Source organism: Rhinoraja longicauda, chromosome 32 (assembly GCF_053455715.1).
Source record: "Rhinoraja longicauda isolate Sanriku21f chromosome 32, sRhiLon1.1, whole genome shotgun sequence".
NCBI classification, from domain to species: Eukaryota; Metazoa; Chordata; class Chondrichthyes; order Rajiformes; family Arhynchobatidae; genus Rhinoraja; species Rhinoraja longicauda.
In genome coordinates this window covers 7824213-7848621 of record NC_135984.1, presented here as the reverse complement: position 1 = coordinate 7848621, position 24409 = coordinate 7824213, and the positions used below count along the sequence as shown (strand labels likewise).

General features: G+C 43.1%; 1 protein-coding gene across 1 annotated transcript in view; it reads right to left on the bottom strand.

Annotated features, from left to right (window-relative positions):
* Window positions 1–6357: 6357 nt before the first annotated feature.
* Window positions 6358–24409, bottom strand: part of adamts15a (ADAM metallopeptidase with thrombospondin type 1 motif, 15a) — a 51708-nt gene continuing 33656 nt past the window's right edge. The window contains exons 5-9 of the mRNA XM_078427004.1: window positions 19069–19352; window positions 17119–17296; window positions 12980–13155; window positions 10705–10880; window positions 6358–8599 (exon numbers count right to left, since the gene is read on the bottom strand). Coding sequence (XP_078283130.1) covers window positions 7813–8599; window positions 10705–10880; window positions 12980–13155; window positions 17119–17296; window positions 19069–19352 — 1601 coding nt within the window. The 3' untranslated portion in view covers window positions 6358–7812. The remainder of the gene's footprint in view (window positions 8600–10704; window positions 10881–12979; window positions 13156–17118; window positions 17297–19068; window positions 19353–24409) is intronic.

The following is a 24409-nucleotide window of genomic DNA, read 5'->3' as shown; positions in this document are numbered from 1 at the left end:
AGTGGAACACCAATGGCAGGAATTTCTGGGCATAATCCGGAAGACATAATCCGGGATCATTTCATTCCAAAAAGGAAGAAAGATTCTAAGGGGAGTAGGAGGCAACCGTGGCTGACAAGGGAAGTTAGGGATGGAATAAAACTAAAAGAAAAGATGTATAACACAGCAAAGAGTAGCCGGAAGCCAGAGGATTGGGAAACTTTCATAGGACAACAGAAGGTAACAAAACAGGCAATACGGGCTGAAAAGATGAAGTACGAGGGGAAGCTGGCCAAGAATATAAAGAAGGACAGTAAAAGCTTCTTTAGATATGTTAAGAGAAAAAGAGTAGCAAAATCAAATGTGGGTCCCTTGAAGGCAGACACGGGTGAAATTATTATGGGTAACAAGGAAATGGCAGAAGAGTTGAACAGGTACTTCGGATCTGTCTTCACTAAGGAAGACACAAACAATCTCCCAGATGTACTGGAGGACAGAGGATCTAGGGGGGTAGAGGAACTGAAAGAAATTTTCATTAGGCGAGAAATAGTATTGGGTAGACTAATGGGACTGTAGGATGATAAATCCCTTGGGCCTGATGGTCTGCATCCCAGGGTCCTCAGGGAGGTGGCTCTAGAAATAATGGACGCATTGGCGATCATTTTCCAATGTTCAATAGATTCAGGATCAGTTCCTGTAGATTGGAGGATAGCTAATGTTATCTCACTTTTCAAGAAAGGAGCGAGAGAGAAAACGGGGAATTACAGACCAGTTAGCCTGACTTCGGTGGTGGGAAAGATGCTGGAGTCAATTATTAAAGAGGTAATAACAGTGCATTTGGATAGCAGTAAAAGGATAAGTCCAAGTCAGCATGGATTTATGAAAAGGAAATCATGCTTGACTAATCTTCTGGAATTTTTTGAGGATGTGACAAGTAAAATGGATGAAGGGGAGCCAGTGGATGTAGTGTATCTAGACTTTCAGAAAGCCTTTGATAAGGTCCCGCACGGGAAATTGGTGACTAAAATTAGAGCACATGGTATTGGGGGTAGGGTGTTGACATGGATAGAAAATTGGTTGGCAGACAGGAAGCAAAGAGTAGGAGTAAACAGGTCCTTTTCAGAATGGCAGGCAGTGGCGAGTGGAGTGCCGCAAGGCTCGGTGTTGGGGCCGCAACAGTTTACCATATATATTAATCATTTGGAAGAGGGAATTAGAAGCAACACTAACACGTTTGCGGATGACACAAAGCTGGGTGGCAGAGTAAACTATGAAGAGGATGTTAGGAGGTTGCAGGGTGACCTGGACAGGTTGAGTGAGTCGGCAGATGCGTGGCAGATGCAGTATAATATAGATAAATTTGAGGTTATCCACTTTGGCTTTATCCACTTTGGCGGCAAAAACAAGGAGGCAGATTATTTTCTCAATGGAGTTAGGTTAGGTAAGGGGGAGGTGACTGGTGACGCAGCGAGACCTGGGTGTCCTTGTACACCAGTCACTGAAAGTTGGCGTGCAGGTACAGCAGGTGGTGAAGAAAGCTTCATAACAAGAGGATTTCAGTATAGGAGTAAAGAGGTTCTTCTGCAGTTGTATAGGGCCCTGGTAAGACCACATCTGCAGTTTTGGTCCTAATTTGAGGAAGGACATCCTTGTAATTGAGGCAGTGCAGCGTAGGTTCACGAGATTGATCCCTGGGATGGCGGGACTGTCACATGAGGAAAGATTGAAAAGACTAGGCTTGTATTCACTGGAGTTTAGAAGGATGAGAGGGGATCTTATAGAAACATATAAAATTATAAAAGGACTGGACAAGCTAGATGCAGGAAAAATGTTCCCAATGTTGGGGGAATCCAGAACCAGGGCCACAGTCTTAGAATAAAGGGTCTAGTGGAATCAAAGGATATGGGGAGAAGGCAGGCACGGGTTATTGATTGTGGACAATCAGCCATGATCACAATGAATGGCAGTGCTGGCTCCAAGGGCCGAATGGCCTCCTTTTGCACCTATTTTCTATATTTCTATGGTTCTAAGGCTGGTAATGGGGTTGAGAGGGAATGATAGATCAGCCATGATTGAATGGTGGTGTATACTTGATGGGCTGAATGGCCTAATTGTGCTCCTATGACTCCTGAACCTATGAACTCCCCTTCCTATTCCCGTACTGACCCTTCTGTCCTGGGCCTCCTCCATTGCCAGAGGGAAACCACAGCCAAACTGAAGGAATATTCCGCTTGAGTCGCTTACAACCCAACAGTATGAACATCAAATTCTCCAATTATCGGTAACCCCCCCCCCCCCTCTTTTTACCGCACCCGCTCCTAGCAGGAATGGGTGACGTTTTGGGACCTGAGTTACTCCAGCACTTTGTGTCTATCTTCGGTTTAAACCGGCATCTGCAGTTCCTTCCTATGCAAGATCAGCAAACATCTGCCCTTGCGGGAAGAGGTATTGGAATTCTGTGGTAGATCATCCATGATCTCACTGAGCACTGGAACAGTGTTGTGAAGATGAACGGGAGACATCTGTTCCAATATTCCCATGGCAACGCGGATCAGTCCCTAAGGGGGTCAACCACAACCGCTCTCCCACACGCCTCCATTAAGTTTCTCACTTTCCATGTCTTGTTCATGAGGCACCGGCCAATCCTCCAAAAAAATTGAAATTGCATGCAGAACCGAGCTCACAACTCCATGTGGTAAAACAACGTTTAATCTAGAATACAATAATAATTTGGAAGAGGGAATTAGAAGCAACACTAACAAGTTTGCGGATGACACAAAGCTGGGTGGCAGTGTAAACTGTGGAGGATGTTAGGAGGTTGCAGGGTGACCTGGACAGGTTGAGTGAGTGGGCAGATGCAGTTTGCAGTTTCATCTTAGCGTGGCCACCTTCTTACAAGATGCCGTCTTTACTCCAGTCCCCGAACCTCCGCTCACTTGAATACTCCTCAGTGACTGTTAGTCGCAGGCAGTCAGTCAGTCTGAAGAAGGGTCTCGACCCGAAACGTCACCCATTCCTACTCTCCAGAGATGCTGCCTGTCCCGCGGAGTTAGTCCAGCATTTTGTGTCTATGTACTGAGTGGGCAGTGGTCCCAGACAAAGCCTGCAATGATTCTGGGCTCGAGAGTTTGCAAGAGGTGCGAATAACAAATGAGGCCGAACCTAATCATCACAAATAATTGATAGAAGCTCTCAAGGAACTGCCACTCTTTAGAGAAATTCTGATATTATTAGGAGAATAATGGGCATCTGGGAGGAGATAGATTGGAGACTCTGAGGACCAGGTCACTGTTTTATATATATATTTTTTATATGCTGATCACTAATATTGACTGACCGAGAAGGTCTACCTGTATTACCCCACCCCAAACCTGGTGCCCACCCATCTCTCTCATTATTCCACCCATTCCACCCCCATTCTCTGCCCTATCCCATTCCACCTAGATCCCTCCCTCTATACATTTCACTCCTTTCCTTATCTGACACCATTATGACTCCTGTTCATCTCTAGCCTTTTCACTTACTCCACCCGTCTGCCAATTACACCCCCTCACCGGCATCCACCTATCACTTGCTAGACACTGCCCCGCTCCCATCTCTCTTTTCCAGCAATCTCTCCCCTAGAACAATCAGTCTGAAGAAGGATCTCCACCCGAAACATCACCTATCCATTCCTTCCACAGATACTGCCTGATCTGCTGAGTTAATCCAGCACTTTGCGTTTTACTGCCGTACAGTGAAATTTGCTCTTGAAGAAATCGTGTAACATTAGGCAAGTCTGGCCCAATCCTGGTGGGCATCCCATTGCTGTCAATGATCCTTCTGCACCAAAAGCCGGCCACATTGTGCAATGGAGAAATAAGGAACCGCAGATGCTGGTTTACAAAAAAAAAAGACACACAGTGCTGGAGTAACTCATCAGATTTTTTTTTAGATTTAGAGATACAGCACGGAAACAGGCCCTTCGGCCCACCGAGTCCGCGCCGCCCAGCGATCCCCGCACATTAACACTATCCTACACACACTAGGGACAATTTTTACATTTACCCAGTCAATTAACCTACAAACCTGTACGTCTTTGGAGTGTGGGAGGAATCCGAAGATCTCAGAGAAAACCCACGCAGGACACGGGGAGAACGTACAAACTCCATACAGACAGCGCCCGTAGTCAGGATCGAACCTGAGTCTCCGGCACTGCATTCGCTGTAAGGCAGCAACTCTACCGCTGCGCCACCGTGCTGCCCTAAGGTCAGGTCAGGCATCATCTCTGGAGAACATGGATAGGTGATGCTTCAGGTTGGGACTCTTATTCAGACTGATTTGTGGTGGGGGTGGGGGGAGGGAAGCTGGAAAGGCAGAGGGCTGGACAAAGCCCGTGAGTTACAGTGATAACTCTAGTTCTAGAGATCCATTGTGCAGTGGATTGGAAATGCCCAGAGAAAAATAAACAATGCTCAAGCGTTATTGTGCTGAGATCCCAGGCAAATGCGGAGCGCAGTGGACCAACATCCCATAAAGGGTTAACGCTCTCAGGAGACTCACTGGAAGAGGGGTCAAAACAATAGCAAACTCTTTGGTCAGAGGGTGGTGAATCTGTGGAATTCATCGCCACTGAAGATTGTGGAGGCCAAGTCAATGGATATTTTGAAGGCGGAGATTGACAGATTCTTGATTAGTACGGGTATCAGGGGTTATGGGGAGAAGGCAGGAGAATGGGGTTGAGAGGGAAAGATAGATCAGTCATGATTGAACGGCGGAGTAGGCTTGATGGGCCGAATGGCCTAATTCTGCTCCTGTAACTTATGAACTTATGAAAAAGAAACACTTCCAGCAGTGAGTGTTCTAACAGGATGAAATCTAGTAATGAAGAAGTAGCAATTTTGGTTTGCTTAAATTTTATCTTTATATCTACCAAGTTCAGATTCTGAGATAAAGTTATCCTGTGATAATTCCCATGAAAATAAAATATAGTTCGGTTGGGAGTTTTTCCTGTAATTAATTCTAAGTCTTCATGTAATTTTGCTGTAACAAATAACAAACACAAACTAGAACTGATGCAGAATACAAAGCAAATATAAGCAGAGTTTTGGAATAACGCACATGTGATTGTAAAAGAGTAGATTCTGAATGATAGGTATAACTCTACCGAATGGAGATGTCATTTATTACCACCATATGAATCCTTGTTGATGCTATTTGGGTAAAGGTGTTTGATGTTCATAATATAAGGTTTTGAGTTTTGAAGTATGGAGATGGGAAGGAGAAAAAAGGGAGGGAAGGGATGGCATATTGGCGCAGCGGTAGAGCTACTGCTTCACAGCACCAGAGCCTCGGGTTCAGTCCTGACTACAGGTGCCGTCCGTGCGGAGTTTGTACATTCTCTCTGTCACCCCATGGGTTTTCTCTGGGTGCTCCAGATTCCTCCCACACTCCAATGACATGCAGGTTTGTAGGTTAATTGGCCTCTGTAAATTGCCTCTAGTGTGTCGGATAACAGAACTAGTAAACAGGCGATCGATGGTCGGCGTGGACTCAGTGGGCCGAAGAGCCTGTTCGCACACTGTATCTCTAAACTAAAATAAAGGAGTGAAATGCAAAGCCTGTGAGAGTTTAGTTTAGTTTAGTTTAGAGATACAGCGCGGAAACAGGCCCTTTCGGCCCACCGGGTCCGTGCCGCCCAGCGATTCCTGCATATTAACACTATCCTACACCCACTAGGGACAATTTTTACATTTACCAAGCCAATTAACCTACAAACCTGTACGTCTTTGGAGTGTGGGAGGAAACCGAAGATCTTGGAGAAAACCCACCCACGGGGAGAACGTACACATTCCGTACAGACGGCGCCCGTAGTCAGGATCGAACCCAGGTCTCCAGGTCTGCATTCGCTGTAAGGCAGCAACTCTACCGCTGCGCCACCGTGCCGCACAAGGGATATAGGTGGAAGGAGACAGGGAGGGACGGGGTGGGGAGGGGAGGGGTGTATGGTGTTAAAAGAGGGGAGGGATGACGGGAAAAAGAGAGGGGGAAGGAAGGGGTTTACTTACAATTGGAGAATATAATATTTATACCATTGAGATGTAAGCTACCCAGGCAAAACATGAAGTGCTGTTCATCCAGTTTGGCTGTATCCTCACTCTAGCAATGGAGGAGGCCCAGGACAGAAATGTTGGTATGTGAATGGGAAGGGGAGTTATAATGATTAGCAACCAGGAGATCCAGCAAGCCTTGGCATACTGAGTTAAAATATTTTGCTCAAGATTCCTCCAGATGATTTCGTTTCTGGAATCTTTGCTGTACTGCAGCACGGGCTCGAAGCATAAAGGTCCAAAGGTTCTCGAGTTGAGTCAGTGCCAATAACAAGACCACCAGTTCATAGATATTTACAGATTTATTGTGCACAATTAAACAGATGTATACATGGTATACGTAACAGCCATTAAACGCTATTTATGCCTTTTGCAATCTAAAGATGCAAAAGAGTAAAATAAACCCCAATAACATGTGAACCATCTTTTAGATGGAAGAACAGTAAGTACAGTCCCTCCCAACCAGAACACAAGTGAAAGGGTTACAGAGTCTGGTGTAAATTATGTTTTCTTTAACAAGTACTGCCACAATGCAAAGAGAAATTGTAACAAACCATCAATGCAAATGGCTATCAACTTTCGTGACTCGTTTGTGAAATACTAAAAATTCAGACTTTCTCATGGATGAAACAATGGTACGAACGTTTTTTTTTCCTTTGTGTAAATGAAAATGAAATATTTCCAAAATATTTGCAGGCTAGGTTATAAAATGTACAAACATGGGCAAAGCACACAGCTCCATAGTTATTATCTCACCACACAGCAAAAAAAAAAAGTAATTTATTTGTCAGGTTGGTTTAACATTGATGGTTCTGGAACCTAATACACACAATAAATAATGTTGCCAGCATACCGAAAAATGATTTATGCACCATGTAATATTGTCCCTATCAGAATAAATTATTAGTTATAAAACGTAGTTTACTAAGAGATTGTTGGAAGAAATCATTTTGCAAACAGGCCCAGCTACCAATACTATGATGCTCATTTCAGACATAAAGTCTGCCTTATTTAATCAGAATTTAGCACAAGCCTAACACTCTACCTTTCTTTCATAAATAGGGTTGAGTTCTAATGTAACACTTTGTAACGATGACACCAATGAAACTTGACTAAACGTCACTTGACATGTCACACAATAGCATTACCAGGTCAAATATTCTATCGTTTTCACAAAGAACAGATTTATCTTCCTAATATATTTTATAACAAAAGCATGTAAGATTGCCCGTTTACAAATAAACTACCTTCCATATCTCTGAAGTTAAGATTGGTCACATACTTCCATGACCCATTAATATATCACATTAGGGCATCTCTGCCTTATATTGCAGCTGCACCTACATTGGTCCCTGTATTATTTTATGCTCAATGCTGAGTAAAACATCATCAAACCATAAAAATCTTTTGACTGCTAACTTGGTGACAAACTGCATTACCTAAGTGCTCGGACTAGCAGTCATCACTTCTTACACAAGTACACGGTCAATGAAGTCCCCAAAACAGTTTAACAACAACTTACAATTATCAGAGGTAGACTTCAACACGTAAATTTTTAGGTCAATCCATTCCTAATTATACATCACAGGTCTTCATGTTTCTCAATGTAAAACAGTTGTTTGTTTCAATATTCCATCTGGGTTTGGCGTAACAGATATCACCATCACTAATGGTTGCCATGAACCAAAGGTCACCTGTCATCTCTAAAGACTACTCTATCTGAAAAGATTTCCACTGATGATTCTCAGCAGGGTCTCACAGTGCAAAAATCCAGCTCTTGTGGCTTCTTCCTTATACTGCAATGTTCTCTGGGCAAAGCATGCCCGCTCTCGGCTTTACATTTGATTAAACGTCTTTTGAAACCTTTGCCACAACTCTTAGAGCATGGCGACCATCCGCCTATCTCCCACACTGGGCAAGGGTCTCCACACTGCCGGATGACTTCTGGTCTCTGGGTGGTGTCACAGTCAAATGCTATTTGTCCATGATTGTCTTCGCACTCGACAGACCTGTGCTGCAGTCCATTTCCACAAGAGACCGAGCACTGAGACCATGTTCTCACCACCCATTTATAAACGGGCCTCTTGTAATCTGGCTGCCGTGTGTTTATTTTGTTCAGTTTGCTCAGACTTTCATTGTTCAGCAAGGATCCTTTGGCGTCTTTCTTGTTGGGGCTATGCGACGACTTGTCTTCTCTATTGTCCTTTGGCAGATAGAAGGAATAGCGAACACGAGGAGGGGTCATTTTTCCAACTGAGAGGACTTCAATAACCAGTGGCTCTTGGATGGGCCTAAAGGCTTGAAGGCTTTCCACAGAAGTTGCCGTTCCACTATACCTCAGCAGGCTCCCCTTTATGACAATGTCTCGTTCAACCGCAGAAACAATGTAGTGACCATTGAGTATGTATTTCCCGTGCTCATTCTTAACAGCCAAATAGTTGTCATCATTCGTCATGCCCCTGTATCCTCTTTGCTTGATGTCAATGCTCGTCGCTCCAACCGGTACAGTCACAATATAGTTATACCCGTGTCTGTTGAGAGGAAACAGCTTTTATCAGAATGGTATATATTGAAATATCATTCAAGCAACTTCACTGCTTCACATATTTTTCATCACATTTTGATGGACCCATAAAACCTACCTGTAGCAAAACAGTAGGAAGACCATCAATCCTCTCTCTTAACCTTGTGTAGGAAGGAACTGCATATGTTGAGTTATACCAAAGTTAGACACAAAAAGCTAGAGTAACTCAGCAGGTCAGGCAGCATCTCGGGAGAAAGTTAATAGGTGACGTTTGGTGTCGAGACCCTTCTTCAGACCCTGAGTCTGAAACATCACCTGTTCCTTTTCTCCAGAGATGTTGCCTGACCCGCTGAGTTACGCCAGTGTTTTGTGTCAATCCTCCTAACCTTGTTTTGTTGTTCAACAAGGTTATAGTTTATTTGGATCTTGGTGTGTCTTACTTACCGTGACACAATACCGCGTCATATCCTGGCATAACGCCGATCTAGCCACAAAATGCTGGAGTGACTCAGTGGGACAGACAGCATCGCTGGATAGAAGGAATGGGTGGCATTTCAGGTCGAGACCCTTCTTCAGACCGAACGTCACCCATTCCTTCTATCCAGAGATGCTGCCAGCCCCACTGAGGTACTCCAGCATTTTGCGTCTTTCTTTGGTTTAAACCAGCATCTGCAGATCCTTACTCTAACACTGATCTATCAGTTCTGAACCGTTCAGTTGGACTCTACATTCAGAGATCCACATTGCAGCTCGGTGACTGAGAAAGTGCCTGCTTCTTGATAACAGTCGCACAACAGCTTGGTTGTTTAATGTTATGATTTCTGTAGGAGCCATTTACGCTTAAATTAGTTAAATTATCGAAGTTGGACTTTGAGAAGGTATAGAAACTGCCATTACAATTTCTTCTTTTGGACTCCCCTCAGCAAACTATGAAAGCTAATCTGGAGACCTCAGTCAGGGCACCATGTGAGGGAGCACAATCAATCTCTAAGTGGGTCAGTTCACTGTTGATGTCATAGCAGTAGAAGCCAAGTTTGGGCTTTCTAGATCTCAATCTGTGGAATTTTCAAAAATGGTTCATCGTTTTCGAAAAGTGTGCGATTTTTTAACTCCAATTCCTCAATTCTTACTCCAAGTTGTCAACCAGAACAAGTGAACACGACTCCAAGGTGGCTTTCGCTCTATCTCATCTCCTCTCCTTGAGTCAGCACTTGGATCCCACTCATTATTTCCCCCAGATCAATCTATCTGTAGAAACAAGAAACTGCAGATGCTGGTTTACAACAACAAAAAAGACATAAAGTGCTGGAGTAATTAAATGGGTCAGCCACCATTTCTGACCCATCAATCTGAAAACATCACCTATCCATGTTCTCCAAAGATGCTGCCTGACCCATTGAGTAACTCCTGCACTTTATGTCTTTCTTAGTCCATCTATACTTTGGTGTTAAAACAGTTTTCACCTCTGTACTACCTACAGCACAATTGAATGATTGCTTGAAGCTCTGGAGTCTCTACAAAGTTACATCTAATGTTTGTATCTTCTAGTTTATCTTCTAGTAAGTTTTACTTACTGGGTATTTTGTGAAGGATTAATAGGCATTTTGTCACTATGAAAAATGTATTGATGTTGACTACATTCTTCTTCTTGTGTATGAAAATTGCAAATTATCATTTTAATTATATTAAAGTCATAGAGTCAAATACCACAGAAACAATCCCATCGGCCCAACTGTGTCCATGCTGTTCAGCATGTACCAATCAATTCTAGTCTCATTTACCATTGGATGCAAGGAACTGCAGATGCTAGAATCTTGAGCAAAAAAAACAAAGTTCAGGTCAGGCAGTATCCCTGGAGAACATTAATAGGCAGCGTTTCAGGTGAGACCCTTCTAATGTCTCCTATCCGTGTTCTCCAGAGATGCTGAGTTACTGCAGCACTTTTTTTTGCCCGTTACACAAAACACAATCTGTGAGATGAGCATAAAACATTACACAATGTCGTATTATTATATAAATCGCAAATTATAACTGTCCTTAATGGCAATAAATGGAATAATCTAATCTTAAAAGCAGTTACATTCAAATGAAAGGATAAAGGGAATAACATACATGGGTTTTGTGAATAAGCCAGAAACCTTCTTGCAGCTTTTGTGATCTCCTCCGCATACTCCACATTTGTCAAACTTTTTATTGGAACCCAACTTTCCGTCACAGCCAGCTTTTATACACTTGCCCTGGACACACACAGCTGAAGTGTCTGGCATGCATGGAGTTCCATCCACCACCTGGGGTTTGGGGAGACATAGTTAGTCATGAGCCTTTTACATCCTCTCTATGACACTAACGGCTTTATAAATCTTTTCCACAGAGCTTCGATGTTCTGTTTTATGCATTTAATTCACACCAATCTCCACATGCGGTCCAGACAAAGTTCAACATTCCCCTCTGAAAACATTTTGCAATGTGACAGTGTTTTGCGTACTTATTTTAGAGATAAGTCGAGCTGACTTTCACAGATGGAATAGATTTCCAGCACAAAATGGAGTGGCACAGCGGTAGAATTTAGAAGACTGAGGGGGGATCTTATAGAAACATATAAAATTCTTAAGGGGTTGGAGAGGCTAGATGCGGGAAGATTGTTCCCGATGTTGGGGAAGTCCAGAACCAGGGGTCACAGCTTAAAGATAAGGGGGAAGTCTTTTAGGACCGAGATGAGAAAACATTTCTTCACACAGAGAGTGGTGAGTCTGTGGAATTCTCTGCCACAGAAGGTAGTTGAGGCCAGTTCATTGGCTATATTTAAGAGGGAGTTAGATGGGGCCCTTGTGGCTAAAGGGATCAGGGGGTATGGAGAGAAGGCAGGTACAGGTTACTGAGCTGGATGATCAGCCATGATCATATTGAATGGCGGTGCAGGCTCGAGGGGCCGAGTGGCCTACTCCTGCACCTGTTTTCTATGTTTCTATGTTTCTATGTTTCTAGAGTTGCTACCTTACAACGCCAGAGACTCAGGTTCGATCCTGACTGTGGGTGCTGTCTGTACGGAGTTAGTATGTTCTCCCCATGACCATGTGGGTTTTTTCCGGGTGCTCCGGTTTCCTCCCACACTCCAAAGACGTACAGGTTTGTAGGTTAATTGAATTTGTAAAATTGTAAATTGCCCCTTGTGTGTGAAGGGTAGTGTTAATGTCCTGGTCAGTGGACCGAAGGGCTTGCTTTCATGCTGTATATTTAAACTAAACTAAACTAAATAAAAGAGTGCGATGTTTTAAACTAAGGATATGCCATAGTGAAAGGGAATTAGAAATTTAAAAAAGACTGCAGATGCTGGAAATCTGAACCAAAAATAGGAAATACTGGAAACACACAGCAGGTCAGTCACCATCTTGGCATAGAGGTACAGTAAACTTTTCAGATCAACATCCTCTGGTAAAGGGAATAACTAATGACAATATATCTGGAGAGCTTTGCACAGTGTGAGACTGTGTTTCCAGAATGGGGAATCTAGAATTAGATTCTCATGAGAGATAACCATTTAGGTAATATATAAGGAGAACTCAGATGAATCTTGGGAGATGAATGCTCAAGGGAGTTTGAATATATTTAGGGCTAAGATAAATTGAAGTTTGGATTCCATGAAAATTAAGGGATTTTAAGAATTGGATGGGGAAAGTCAAGTTAAGGGGAACATTGTCCAACGTTTGTCAATGGTCCACTGCTATTCTTATTTCTTTTGTTCTTGGAGATTCAACATTTGGGCCATGTACCTAGGCAGAGGATGTTCTAATTTTGGAATTATCAGCATTAACACCTGGAAATACACATAGCTTTCAGTCATTCAAGCATTCAAACCACATAATAAATTTGAAAAAATCTGCAATTTTACTGTTATATTGTTATAATATGTTTGGAATAATACAGTACATTGAAAGGGTAGAGTTGAATAAACTAGGACCTGTGGAAGTACCATTAAACCATTGGAGTTTCATTTTTGAGTTAAGATTCAGAAATGTTACTCTATGTTTCCAGTTCTAGGATTAACATCGTTAGTTTATTGTCACATGTACCAATTCAGGTACAGTGAAATTCGAATTACCATACAGCCATACTAAAACAAAATCAACAAGACACACAACTACATCAAAGGTAACATAAACATCCACCACAGCGGATTGCCCACGTTCCTCACTGTGATGGAAGGCAATAAAGTCTAATCTTCTTCCCCAATAATGGAGGAAATTGGTATCATCATCATAGATTTATACAGCAGGATACGGGCTCTTTGGCCCAACTTGTGCATGCCAACCAAGGTGCCCCAGCTATGCTAGTCCCACCTGCCCACCTTTGGACAATATTGCGATATTAATGCATGTATTATGCTTACCTTGGGTGCAAGAACATAGAAGTATCCAGTACCATTCGCTCTGCATACAAGCTTGCATTTGTCCCTCAACGATACTCCTGAATATTTAGGAACCCACACGACAGATGGGGCAAGCCTGTTGGTGTTGACGTTGTAACCATTGAATGATTCACACTGCTCCTCTCTGAAGCTTTTACCTGCATTTTAAAAAGTAAAACCATGAATCAGAACGGTTTCACCATAACTCATCATTACATTTATAGGGCGGCAAAATACTCCTTCACCCTTGAACAGCAGATCGGGGGCTTTGCAAGTAAACAGGATTGTGATATGTTGCAACAGTGACTGCACTCTTTGGTACACCATACAAAGATGGATAATAGATGGATTCAACTCCTTTCACTGTGTAAGGATAGGTTCAGTTCAGTTTAGTTTATTGTCACTTGTACAGAGATACAGTGAAAAGCTTTTATTGCGCGCTAACCAGCAGGATAGGATACATCTACCAGCAAGTAAAAACCAAATGCAAAGACAAATGAACCACAGAGAGTGTAACAAAGGAATGTTTACACTTGGGGCGTGCATTAGCAGATGCAGAAAGAAAGAACTGCAGATGCTAGGAAAGACACAAAATGCTGGCGTAACTCAGCAGGTCATGCAGCATCCCTGGACAACAGGGATAGGTGACATTTTGGGTCAGGACCCTTCTTCAGACTGACCTAACATTAATGTACATTAACAGATGAGGGTTGGTTATTGTTGTGAATATCTGTACAACAGTGCTGATCTATGACTGTGGAATTCCCTGGAAATAGTTGGGACTGTTATTTCATACAATTCTATATTTGGGTAAAAAAAAGAAACAAAGTGCTGGACTAACTCAGTTGGTCAGGCAGGATCTCTGCAAAGCACCCATATTCTCCAGCGATGTTGCCTGACCCACTGAGTTACTCCAGCACTTTGTGCCTTTTCTTTGTAAGCAAGCATCTGCAGTTCCTTGTACCTCAATCCTACATTTGGTGTCGGCATTGGTTTACTATTGCCACGTGTAATGCGATATAGTCAAAAGGTTGTTTTTTTTACATTCTATACAATCAAATCAGATCATAGTATACATGGATACCACCAAGCCACATGCAAGTACAAAGAGGTTTAAAAGAGTGGGTCATAAGGTCATAAAGAATAGGAGTAGAATTAGGCCATTCAGCCAATCATGTCTACTCCGCCATTCAATCATGGCTGATCTATCTCTCCCTCCTAACTCCATTCTCCTGCCTTCTCCCCATAACCTCTTACACCTGTACTAATCAATAATCTATTTATCTCTGCATTAAAAATATCCACTGACAGCCTCCACAGAATTCTTCTGTGGCAAATAATTCTACAGATTCACCACCCTCTGACTAAAAGAATTTCTCCTCGTCTCCTTCCTAAAAGAACGTCCTTTAATTCTGAGGCTGTGACCTCTAGTCCTAAACTCTCCCACTAGTGGAAACATCCTCTCCACATCCACTCTGTCCAGGCCTTTCACTATTCTCGATTATATCAGATGATGATAGATCCTTTTCTGGGTGAAACACACAAAGGTTCGCCATTCTCCACCATTTGCTGAATATCATGATTGCGCTTTGCACCATTTATTCAAATTATTAATACAATGTTACATTAGTAGATGTCCTCCCCACATCGTGGTATTAGGCATATAAAATAATTGACTCGATCTCCGTATACTTCAAAGGTTTATGACCCTACAACTGTGAATCTCTGTACTGCAGTCAGGAGATTTTATCCTCCTTGTAAATACTATCTTTTACTGCCTGTAAAGTTGTTAATATCTACAACATGAGAGATACTGCATCCACAAACGATCCAACATCAACTATTTGATGTACATCCAGGTGAATTATTTATCGTGAACAGTTCTTTGGTTTGCCATCCTTATACAAAGTGGTCTACAGGGCAGGAGTCCGAGTTATATCTGAAGTCTGAGGTGTAGATGGTGAACAGGAAGGGAGAGAGATCCTTTTTCCCTGTGACTATCAAACTGTACAACTCCTCCCCCTTCTGTCATGGGGTAGATTGACTTCCCTTCCTCCCCCCCCCCCCCCAATCTTTGCACATCCCCAATCGTTTCCACTCGTTACTTTAATTTCATGTTTCATGTATCTTGTGTTTTATCACTGTTGGCTGAGTAATTTCCCTCCTGGGATAAATAATGATCCATCATATCGTACCATATTGCAAGGAATGGGCATTGTCCATTGACTTGATGGGTCAGGCAGCATCTCTGGAGAACATGGTTGGGTCCAAAGAAGGGTCCCGACCCGAAACATCACCTATCCATGCTCTCCAGAAATGTTGCCTGACCCGCTGAATTACTCCAGCACTTTGGTGTCTTTCTTAGTCTATCTGTACTTTGGTACTAAAATAACTTTGTGTCTTTTTCCATCTTTGGAATCTAACTTATAAATTCATACCAGTGATGAGTAATGAACAGATATTATTAAACCTGTTGCATTCTGTAACATAATGTAGAGCAAACAGCGAAATTAAAAGAAAACTGTCATGTTTTCACTTTCTAATATCATCATAAATTCCAAAGGGGGAAATATGAAAATTGTGTGAATCTTCCCAATTTTTTTTTAAAATTCAGCCTCTGCTTTACTTTTACAAATCTGTCCATCATTTTCAGTCATTGCCCTCAGTACAATACAATAAAATACAATATATCTTTATTGCCATACGATGCAATAAATTAATTAGCTAATCAGTATAAATTTATACAACCCAGTGAAACAAAATTAGAAACAGTTTTAAAACAGTATAAAGTTCAAGTAGGTCTGTGCCGGTTCACTGTGCGATGTGACCATCCGGCTCAGCAGGACCGGTTCATAGCAGCTATGGCCCTGGGGATGAAGCTGTTCCTGAGTCTGGAGGTGCGGGCGTAGAAGGCCTTGTAGCGTCTGCCCGATGGTAGAATTTAGAACAGACTATTGCAGGGGTGCGAGGAGTCTTTGTGAATGCTGGTGGCTTTTCTGAGGCAATGTATGTACAGTAATGTAATTAAATACTGTTTGATTTAGTTTTATTTTAGTTTTTAGAGATACAGCGTGGAAACAGGCCCTTCGGCCCACCAAGCCTCACCGACCAGCAATCACCCGTACACTAGTTCTATCCTACACTCTTGGGATAATTTACAGAGGTCAATTAACCGACAAACCCGTACGTCCTTGGAATGTGGGAGGAAACCAGAACATCCGGAGAAAACCCACATGATCACAGGGAGAACATACAAGCTCCATATAGTCAGGATCAAACCCGGGTCCCTAGCACTGTAAGACTGTAACCTTACCACTGCACCACTGTGCCGCCCAAATTACTTTCCATTCTAAGTAGATGAAATCCTCGTTATCTTTCATTGGTGTACATTTAAGGGAGGGAATCCATTTGGTCTCTATATCTCACGTTTCCTGGTGACACTGTGATAAGTATCTGCCTTAATAATGATCGATGCAAAGGTTGGTGCAACTAATGGAAATGTTCAACAGCATTAGTAAAACTTCTGCAGTTGTGTCAAGCAAATCTCTTGAGCATATTTCAGTTGTGAATAGGATGTGCAGCATCTGTTACTCCTTATTTAAAATGGATTGTGGCTTGGAATTATACCTCAGGCCTTCTGAAGCATTTTTGAAAGTTTAGTTTAGTTTAGTTTAGAGATACAGTGTGGAAACAGGCTTTTCGGCCCATCGAGTCCACACTAGTTCTATTCTACACACTAGGGGACAATTTACAGAAGCCAATTAACCTCCAAACCTTCATGTCTTTGGAATGTGGGAGGAATCTAGAGCAGCCACACAATCATAGGGAGAATGTATAAACTCCACGCAGACAGCACCCGTAGTCAGGATCGAACCTGGGTCTTTGGCGCTGTTAGGCAGCAACTCTACCGTTACGCCACCGTGCCAAGAGGAATATTGTCTGCATTTTTCTTTCACAACTACAGCCCACACAAGATAGTTCTGTTTCGCTCCTAATTCCCGCATAAACTCAGCGTTACACGCTGTGTACACTGGAATGGCCCTGATAAGCTGACAGCACAAAATAGGGATGTTGTTAAAAGTTGGATAAATAACACAATGTGACTTCAATAAATGTCCTACCGTTGTCGGGGCACGGGTCCAAGTTGCACGAGCGATACTTGACACGGATACCCTCGCAATATCGTCCACCATTGGTAGGAGTTGGCTTGGTACATTCCCTCTTAGCAAGCTGCACACCGCCTCCACAGGTCCGTGAACACAATCCATATGGACCCCACTTTCCCCATCTCCCATCGACCTGCAACAAGCAGTGGTCATTAGCACTGATTTTAAACATTCATGCTTGTGCCACAAATTGCTAAACTGGTGCCAATATTGCAACCCTGACACCATTATTAACTTTAAATGAAACCCAGCTGTACGTGAACATTTGTTCTACCCACTGCAAAGCCGACTTGATTGGGCTTCCTATTGCCAAATTATTATGGACGCCAAAAATCTTTGCGATGCTGTGATCAATTACTGCGATATTTCCATACGTTTTACATTCGAGATTAATGGAGATTGAATATCACTAAAATTAAATTTGGACCATTCTGATCTGCCTGCGGGACTCGAGGATAAGAATTAGCTGTTACAACATCCAGCAACTGCAACATGTCAAAGGAAATGTTCCCATGTCGAGGAGCAACTTGGCAACGTGCCTCCTTCGAGCAATTATAGTTGTCGTGATGTTTTCCTGTTTAATACAGACACGGAGCCAGGGTCAAGAGTGAATCTGGACAGGAGTTTTAACATTTGCAGTGGCAAGAGTTTCCTTAATCTTATTGTTGTCTCCTCTCAAATGTGGTAAACTGAACCTTCAATAATATTCTGCTATGTATTGTAAGTAAATACGTACTGCAAGTCCTTCGTATTCTCCATTTCACAGAATTTTTAATGTGATTATTGTCCACGAAAAAAAAGAACTATTTTATACTGTAATTTTGATACATTTTGATACGGTAGTAAATTTTCAACTGGAGAGAATTGTGAAAAGGTCAGCAATCTATTGAGACTGAAACAAAAAATGATCGCGATTCAGTGAACCAAGGTTAAGGAATATGTTCCCAGCCAACAAAAGTTAGGACAAAAGGTTTTATGTTACTTGTGAGTAAACGGAAACTGTAAGTAAATGAAGCTGGCAACTGCTTGTGGGCAAATCAAGTTGGGACTGATTCAATATCATGCTTACATTAAGAAATGATTGTATATTGATGGGAAACACACCGGGCAAACTGTATGATGCTAAATAATTGTAAGCATGATATACTATCTGCTCTATTCTTTAATCATTATGAGGCTATGGGGAAGAAGGTCCAGGAGTGGAAACTGTGACCACCGGGTTCAAGAACAGCTTCTTCTCAGCAACCATCAGGATCGTGAGCACCACAGTACCACAGTACAGGTGGTCCTCAGCTTCCGACGGGACTCCGTTCCGAGAAACCCATCAGAAACCGCAAGTATTGTGAGTCCCAATGCATTGTAATACACGCGATCACGTGGCCGGAAGCGATCGGCGGCTCGCCAAGGGTCGCTGCAGTTTACACCATCGCAAAGTCGAACTCTCGCAAGTCAACATCGTAAGCCCGGCACCACCTGTACACTAAGCTCAGCAGCTCTGATCTTCTGTGACTGTGTTTTTGGTTGCATCATGGACTTCTTGGTTTTCACACTACTTTATTATGGTTACCTGGTGTTATGGTTATTAATTTATGATATTATAGATTATTATAAATTTAGGACGGGTTTGGAAGGATGTGGGCCAAAGGCAGGCAGGTGGGACTAGTGTGGCTGGGACATGTTGGCTGGTGTGGGCAAGTTGGGCCGAAGGTCCTGTTTCCACGATGTATCACTCTATGACTCCATGACTCCATCTGCATGTTAGTGCATTTACGAGCCAGTTCAGCCTCAAAAGGAAAGAACTTCATTGTTCCGTTGTCAGTACATGTGACAATTAAACACTCTTGACTCAACAAACTTGAGCACAACACAGGCACAAAGGCAACGACAATCATCCACAAACATTACCTTGTGCTTTGTCACATTGTGTGTTGCCACACATGCACCCTTCATGCAGATCTTTCCATCTCCACAGCTTGTTCCATCTGCCCATGGGAAGTGTCTTGTTTGGCACACCAGTTGTCCTCGAGCTCTCCCAGTACACCACAGTTTCAGACAAGGCTGCATGTATGGGCACGGCTTAGAGTTCATCCCAAAGGCCAGTTCGCACTGTCTGTTCAAGTTATAGCTTTGCCCCGGGAGACTGTCTGGCAAAGTTATTGGCTTCATTGGTTCATCCAGTAGACAGTCACCTGTGGATGGAAGAGATGCAACAATTATTTTATTTTTCCTCAGGAATTTTAGTTCCACACAACAGTTCCCTCCTGCAATCCTACGGCTCCCAGTCACTTCCACTTTGCACTGAAGACTTGGTGAACTTCATAACGGATGAGCAATCTATGTTGTGACTCGCTTAGCTGGCGAGAGAGGAAGCACAACTCACAGAATAAACCTCTGGATGTTCTACGTCAAGTTAAATGGTACACATCACCTGGGTGGACAATCTCTGGGAGGTGGAGAGACATATCAAGCACAAGAACAGAAGGTAATAGGAGCAAATGTAGGCCGGACAGCCCCTCAAGCTTATCCTGGTGTAGACAACTGGTGTGCCACCATATCATATCATCATGGCTGGCCTGTCCAAGGCCTCATCTCCTCTTCTGTGCCAGTCCCCCCTCACTTCTCTGATCCTTCAAAAATGTAACAATTTATTCTTTAAATATCCCTCTCTCTCTCTCTGCCTCTGCCTCTGTCTCTATCTCTGCCTCTCTGTCTCTATCTCTGCCTCTCTGCCCCTCTGTCTCCGTTTCTCTCTCACTCCCTCACTCGCAGGCTCACACGCACACTCGCACACTCGCTCACTTGTACACAAGCTCGCACGCTCACTCGCTCGTACACACACTCGCACTCTTGCTCACTCACACACTCGCACACTTACACACTCGCTCACTCGCACAATCCCACACTCGCACGCCGCTCACTCAAACACTCGCACACTCACACACTTACACACTCCCCACTCGCACAATCCCACACTCGCTCGCTCGCTCACTCAAACACTCGCACACTCACACACTTACACACTCGCTCACTCGCACAATCCCACACTCGCACGCTCGCTCACACGCACACTCGCACTCTCACTAACTCAAACACTCGCACCCTTACACACTTACACACTCGCTCACTCGCACAATCCCACTCGCTCACTCGTACATACGCTCGCACTCTCGCTCACTCACACACTTACACACTTACACATTAGCTCACACACTCACACACTCACACACTCGCACACTCACTCACTGGCTTGAATAATTCAGGAGACTTTTGTGCAAATGCGATTAACTTAGATGGAGCAACAGGGTCGGCATGGATAAGTTGGGCCGAAGGGCCTGTTTCTGTGCTGTATGATTCTATTCGACTGAGCTTAATGCTTCCACTGCCTGGTTAGGGAGAATCCTCTACAAAACCTTAAGGTAACTTCTGCCACTCCACTTATATTTAAATAACACAAATCTATAAATGTTAGATATCAGTAAGAGTTTTGCTTAATTGGAAAACTTTGAAAAAAAACTTTCTTGAGCAAAAGAGCACCACCAGGCTAATCCTTACAAACAAGTAATCAACCCATGAGGGATTTCAAATCATTGGACTGTAAAAGTATCCAATTCAATTAGACTTTGATTTCAGGCAGCAATGTAGGTCAAGCAATCTGAAGAAAACACCTTTGGACTCTGTCTGGTTCCCTCAATCCGAAAAACAATTACCTCGGCTAAACTTTGAGAAGCGGTAACAGGATTGATAGTGTTGTTCCATGTGATCATGGTCAGCTGCCCAGCCATCACTGGAGCTGCCTCACAACCAGGGGCTCTCAGGTGGGGTAAACTCTACTGTACATTCAGCTTGTCGGACACAGGTGCTTTACAAGTTGCTGGCTGGGACTCTTCTACACAGCAATATCCGCACCAATCACCACCTTTATTCCTTGGAGCGCAGGAGGGTGAGGGGTGATCTTATAGAGGCGTATAAGATCATGAGAGGAATAGACAGGGTAAATGCACAGAGTCCTTTAACCAGAGTTGGGGAATCGAGAACCAGAGGACACAGGTTTAAGGTGAGGGGGAAAAGATTTAATAGGAACCTGAGGGGCAACTTTTTTCACACATTGGGTGGCAGGCTTATGGAACGAGCTGCCAGAGGAGGTAGCTGAGGCAGGTACTATCACAACGTTTAAGAAACATTTAAACCGGTACATGGATAGGATGGGTTTAGAGGGATATGGGCCAAACTTAGGAAGGTGGGACTAGTGTAGATGGGACATGTTGGTCGGTGTGGGCAAGTTGGGCCAAAGGGCCTGTTTTCACACTTTATGGCACTACCACTCTACAAATTTAACTAGTTTTATGTAAACTGGTGTGCCCTTGGAGTTACAGTTTAGAGATAGTATAGAATCAGGCCCTTTGGCCCACCACATCCATTTTAACCATGGAATACCTGGTTTTATGTTATACCACATTCACACCCACTCCCTATACACTAGGGACAATTTTACAGAGGCAAATTAACCTACAAACTTGCACGTTTTTGTGATATGGGAGGAAAAATGTTCCCAATGTTGGGGGAGTCCAGAACCAGGGGCCACAGTCTTAGAATAAAGGGGAGGCCATTTAAAACTTGAGGTGAGATGGAACTTTTTCACCCAGAGAGTTGTGAATTTGTGGAATTCTCTGCCACAGAAGGCAGTGGAGGCCAAACCACTGGATGAATTTAAGAGAGAGTTAGATAGAACTCGTGGAATCAAGGGATATGGGGAGAAGTTGGGCACAGGTTACTGATTGTGGATGATCAGCCATGATCACAATGAATGGCGGTGCTGGCTCAAAGGGCCGAATGGCCTCCTCCTGCACCTATTTTCTACGTTTCTATGAAATCAGAGCACCCAAAGGCAATTCATGTGGTCACAGGGAGAACGTACAAACTACACAGAGACGGTACCCGAGGTCAGGATTGAACCCTGGACTCCAGCGTTGTGAGGCAGCGACTCTTCAGCTGCGTCACTGTGTGGAGTCATACAACACAGGAACAGGCCCTTCAGCCCATCAACACTAATTCCATTTGTACGCAACAGACCTTTCCCTTCTATGCCTAAGCCATCGCTCATTTCATTCTTCATTCCAAACTATGAGAATATCTGTGTTCATATTTCTGTAACTATTAATTCCTATAATTTGTTGTTGAATAGTTTTATACCATTTTAAAATGGACAATTGCTATACATTTATTTGTCCCTGAATTATGGTATTAAATGAATACCATGAACATCGTGGTATGTTCTAATGGAATACCCAAACTGTGGGAAGATTTGTGTTATGGGAACCCATACATGAGCTAGACTTTCCAAATCCATTTTAATCTTTGTTATTACTGGATGAAATCATGACTGACCTTTAAGTCCAAAACTGATTTTTAGGAGTCAAATGATCGTTTTTCCCCGACACAATTCCCTCCAACATGATTTTAATTGAGTTAAATGAATTAGCTATAAATTCCTCTCGAGATTAGTCCCATGGAAAATAGCTGAATTAAATGTGATTCTGTGACTTACAGCCAGTATAAATCCTGACTGGCTGAGTTTCAGCATTCACAGTGCGGAATTTAAAATAGCTCCGATGGGGAATAATTAAGAAATAAGGCACCAAAACAGTGTGCCTAAAAACACAATTAATTCTTGATGGAGCTAGATTAAAATGTCCTATCAAGACTGTTAAACTGCTCATCCACGAAATCAGAGATTATCTCTGGTGACGCAGCGGTAGAGTTGCTGCCTCACAGTGCTTGCAGCGCCAGAGACCCGGGTTCAATCCTGACTACGGGAGCTGTCTGTACGCTATTTGTACGTTCTCCCTGCGACCGCGTGGGTTTTCTCTGAGATCTTCGGTTTCGTCCCACGCTCCAGAGACGTACAGGAATGTAGGTAAATTGGCTTGGTAAATGTAAAAATTGTCCCTAATGTGTGTAGGATAGTGTTAATGTGCGGGGATCGCTGGTCGGCAATCGGTGGGCTGAAGGGCCTGTTTCCGCGCTGTATCTCTAAACTAAACTAAACTAAGCTATTATAAGGGAATGCCAAAAATATAATGTTCATTCTGATCAAGGTACAATTTGGAATGAACAAGCCCTGTATTCTAGAAATTCTCATTTTACCTTCCTAGTGGCAGGATTTTCTCTCCCACCTGCATGGTACCTTTGGAGTTTTGCTCTGCTGCCCTTCGATTCTTCATTAATAATATAATGATTGATTTCTTCTGAATCGGGCAAGTTATTGAAAGTAATGATAAAACTGTTATGCAAATCTGTGCTCAAAGAACATTTCATGTGATGGTCAGCAGAATTTGCCTGCCAAAGGTACAGGAGGTGAATGAATTGAACAAGACATATATATTTTATGCTCACTAGTGAACACTATGTAAAACTAGGCTTTCATGTTAAGACTGGTAGACGTTAACAAATAGGAACAGGAGTTGGCTGTATCGGTCCCCAAGCCTGCTTTGTTTTTCATTAAGTTCATAGCTGATATTGACCTCAACTCCACCTTCCTGTCTGATCTCATAACCCCTTGATTCCTCTGTAACCATAAAATCAGACTGTACCAGCCTTGAATATAATCCCTGACTCAGCCTCCACACCGCTTTCAGTTACACAAACCTCACGATCATCTGCGAGAAAAATAAATCTTCCTCCTTTGCTTCTTAAATGGATGACTCCTTATTCCAAGAGTTTAATTTAGTTTAGTTGAGTTTAGTTTAGTGATACAGCTTGGAAGCAGGCCCTTCAGCCCACCTATTCCATACTGGCCAGAAATCAACTGCACACGACTTCTAGCCTACACACCAAGGACAGTCTACAGAAGCCAATTAACCTACCAACCTGCGCGCCTTTGAAGTGTGGGAGGAAACTGGAGCACCCAGTGAAAACCCACACGGTCACAGGGAGAACGTACAAACTCCATACAGACAGCACCCGTAGAAGGGTTAAACCTTGTTCTCTGGCACTGTAAGGCCACAACTCTACCTGTGGTGTCACTGTGTAGATTATGTTCTCTGTTTATAGATCCTTCTACATAGAACATAGAATAGGAACAGGCCCACAATGTTGGTCCTGAACATGATGGCAATTTAAACTAATCTCCTCTGCATGTGCTTGGTCCATATCCATCCATTCCCTGCATATCCATGAACCCATCTAACATTCCCTCTTTCACAAAGCTATGCCGTCTAGTCTGATACTACCACCCGAGGAAAAAGAT